The 3,836-nt window shown below is 35.0% G+C and overlaps 1 protein-coding gene across 1 annotated transcript; it reads right to left on the bottom strand.

The window, feature by feature from the left end:
* Nucleotides 1-773: 773 nt before the first annotated feature.
* On the bottom strand, nucleotides 774-2,627 carry LOC129872980 (ervatamin-C-like). Its single transcript, XM_055947951.1, has 2 exons — nucleotides 2,114-2,627; nucleotides 774-1,468 (listed from the first exon to the last, which is right to left on the bottom strand). Exons 1-2 carry the CDS (start codon nucleotides 2,550-2,552, stop codon nucleotides 882-884), a joined length of 1,026 nt encoding a protein of 341 aa, XP_055803926.1. The 5' UTR covers nucleotides 2,553-2,627; the 3' UTR covers nucleotides 774-881.
* Nucleotides 2,628-3,836: the final 1,209 nt, after the last annotated feature.

Below are 3,836 nucleotides of genomic sequence, written 5' to 3'. Positions count from 1 at the left end.
CAAATAAATTGAAAGAGGGAGTACATATATCAAAACGAAGTTGACTGCCTATTAAGATTATCATGTGAAATAGACACTAAATTTGTGTCCTTTAGGTGCTCCAGGCTTGACTTTCGAGTCAACTTTCTAATGTAAGTCTAGTTGTATTAAATGACTTTCCTGGATTGGTTAAAGAAGATACCAAAATAATACTCCCCCCAATTATTTTTACTTCTAAAATTTTGACTTGACATGTCATTTACTATATTTTTCAAAGACATTAATTCAATATTAATTAATTGACAAATAAAAAAAAATCAAACTAAAAAATATTTAACAAGTAAATAAAGACGAAGAGAGTATTCAGAGGCTTACGTTACAATTGGACGGACTTAGCTTAGAAGTTATTTATGAACTCGCGTGAGAATTGAATAACTTTAATTCAAATTGTATAGATATATTAAGAAATATAAGAATACAAGGTTGATTGTGAACATATTTGTTGTGGATTAGATTTTTCAAAGGGCAACAAGGAGAAGTATTTGTTGTGGATCTGTCACACAATACTATCTACTCTATTATACTCTATGTAATGTGAACACATGCAAATTAGAGTTAAAAACTCAAAATATTTGTAATCTCGGATCTGAGAAAAGTGGCGTATATACAAACCTTATTCTTATTTTGTGAAGTACATAAGCTAGTATTCGTACAGACTTACGGCTCAAGTAAAATATTTGAGAAAGCATATATGGAAAGAGAATACAGTAGTAAAGAAAGTGCGATGAAAATAGTAATTTAACAAATAATAGGATAACCTAAGCAAATGGCAGAGATAATAGGAGGGGTACATGACTACGTGTGTTACGATAAACAGAGTTGTCCAAATCCTCTGCCTCACACTAAGCAGTAGGAAAAGAAGCCCGAGTAGCAAGGCCACAAACTCCACCATTGACAACATCTCTAGCCATTCTCATATATCCACTTTCACCCCAATTCTCTCCCCATGAATTCTTTACCAACCAATAATTACTACTACCATCCTCACTTGTTCCATACCCTACCACTGTCACAGCATGATGTGAAGTCTCCCCACATTCCCCATTGAAAATTCCACCTTTGTAAAATCGAAATTTTTTACTCCCAATATTGATGCCTGCAGAGACTGGCTGAATTGCTACTGCTTGCAACAGTGCTGATTCAGTGGGATCCACTGTTTTGTAGCCGGAAATTGTTGCTGCCGTTGATTTCGCCTTTTGGCTATTGCAATTCCCAGGAATTCCAGTGTAAGGGTAATTTGATTCTGTTGTGAGGCCTCCGTTTTCGGCTATGTATTTGAATGCTTCGGTCCTGATGCCGCCTCCACAACCGTACTTATTTGTAGCCTCACAATCTAGAAGTTGTTGTTCGGATAGTGAAATTAAGTTGCCAGTTTTTAGCTGGTTGAGTCCTTCTACTGCTGCTACTGCTGAAAACGCCCAACATGACCCTGCCATTTTTTGTTCTCAAGTCAAAATAATAGTAGTAGTAATTTAACAATTTACAGCAGCAGAATGCACTATGTTCGTTTGTGCAGATAAATTAGCAACTACATTAGTTAGGAAAGCTTACGCTAGTCTATTTTCGTGAAAAAATACCAATTGAGTGGAGGGTTTCTTTAAATAACAAGGAACTCGGTCAACTATTCAATCAAATGATATTGAACATGTTTTTCATTTCTTCTTGAGACACAAGAGGGCTTGTAAAACTGTGATCAATTTCATATGTGACAATTTTGCGGATTTTTTTTAAGGAACGTATCTGAGAGAGAATTGGATTGAACATAGTTCATACTCCAAACCTGCCATATAATTGAAGTGTTTGGCTATAATTGTCCTGTGTTGTCTTTTATCTTAACTAATAGTCTATTATCTGTTTTCCTGTGATACTACTAGTTTCTTTTTAAAAGAGCGACCTTTTTGTGTACGAAATCAAGTAACCTTATTTTTCTCCTACACGACATGGTTTTATAGTCACATAAATGTTACACTATGTATATTTCACTACACGCTTCCAAGAGTATATCTTTATATTTTTCTATTAATATCTCTCTCGTCAAATTGAAAAGGAGGATGTACTTTGATTTGGGACTTACCGCATTTACCCTGGGCCTTGACAGGAGTAACAGCACCTTGCTCTCTCCAATTCCAATTATCAGGACTCGAAATTTCACTTTGGTAACTAAATGTTTGCAAATTCGATGTCTTTGGAAGGAAAGATAGATTATATGTACCAACCATAGATTGAAACTCTTCGTTAGTTAGATCTGCAAATTTGTTGAGGCCAAGCTGGTAAGAATGAGTAGAATCATTGTTGAAAGACTCAATAAAATCGACATTTTCTTTAAATATCTTGAATCGCTCTGTCTTTTCAACATCATCTTTGTATACGCGCCCATGGTCACTCATCCATTTTTCATGCCTTTTGAGCATGGAATACACCTGCAAGTCGCGGGCACCAGTGGCTCGGAACCCCAGAATTCCGACCACTAGCAAAAGTGCAACGAGGCTTAACCTGCAAACTTTCAATGCCATTGTTAAAATCTGAAATTATATATGTTAATACGAAAATAAAAGATGAGGTATCAGAGTTCATGAAGTTAACACAACATGAAAATGGTATATATAGGAGTAAAGGTGAATTATTTTCTATAGAATTTTCTTACGCGTTCCTATCATGATCTTGATCTAAAACACTGATGGAGCAAGTTATTGTGTCCGTTCAATTTCTTTAAGGGTCCACCTTCCAGTAGGGAGGTAGTGAAGTATACAAGGATCTTACCCTAACTCGTAGAAATAGAGACACGTTATTTTGAGCAGATGCTCATCTTAAATAAAGCTTGCCAGTATACTAATTGCAACTTAATAAAATTACAATCTAGCCTGAGAAATTAATGTCTCAACCGCTATGTACTAATTTCTTGTTTGTTGTATGGAAGAATATTGCAGTTATGGGCTTTGCCTCTAGCTGTTTCCCGCCTCCAATATAAAATGTTTATGTTTGTATCTATTACTGACCCAGACAACAATGGCAATTGATTTTCCTTTGAAAAGTCTCAACATGTGTTATGTACCAATTGTAGAGAAGGGGCATAATAGTCATTGTATGTGAAAGTTAATTAGACATTTAAAGGTTGTTAATACTTGGTAGTAGTCAGTGACACAGTTATTCAAGTTGTTGGGAGAAATTAGCAGCTCACTACACTCCATACTTGTATTCTTTGGAGTCCCGAGTAGGCTATCGGGTCTTGGGTTGGGATCGAATCTCCAATCTCTCAAATGTCTTATTTTTTGTATTTTCTTTTGGCCAATTTGGTCTCTTTTCCTTTTATGAAGTATATTAGTATGACAACATAACTTAGATTAAGCGGGTCAAAATGATCAGTTTATGATCCAATCCAATTTTTGTCCAATTTAGGCTTAAGTAAATTTAAAAGGATCATGATCCAATTTGATTTTACTTCAACCCATTTTAACCTCCCTAATTTCAGTCCAATTCACCTATTTATCACCTCTAGAAATAAGTTTGCAACTTATGTTTTGGTCTGAGCTATCTCTTTCTTAAATTGCTTCTTACAATTGAAGTAACCTAACTGGTAGGGAAAGGAACCAGTATTTATCATTGCCTACTAAGTCATGCGAATATAGACAAGCTACTTAAGTTCTAAGTTCCGACTTGTCCCCTCACGTTGAAAAAATCAGCACAATTTTTTTCTAGCTTTTTGATAGTAATATATTATGAAGGAGAAAAGAACTTCCATTTTGAAAAAGAAATTAACACTTGGGATTTTATTATTTCATTTTTGCTATTTTTTTTGG

The sequence above is a fragment of the Solanum dulcamara genome, chromosome 11, assembly GCF_947179165.1.
Source record: "Solanum dulcamara chromosome 11, daSolDulc1.2, whole genome shotgun sequence".
Classification (NCBI taxonomy): Eukaryota; Viridiplantae; Streptophyta; class Magnoliopsida; order Solanales; family Solanaceae; genus Solanum; species Solanum dulcamara.
Note: the sequence above shows the minus strand (reverse complement) of the source record. Positions and strands in the feature narration are given on the sequence as shown.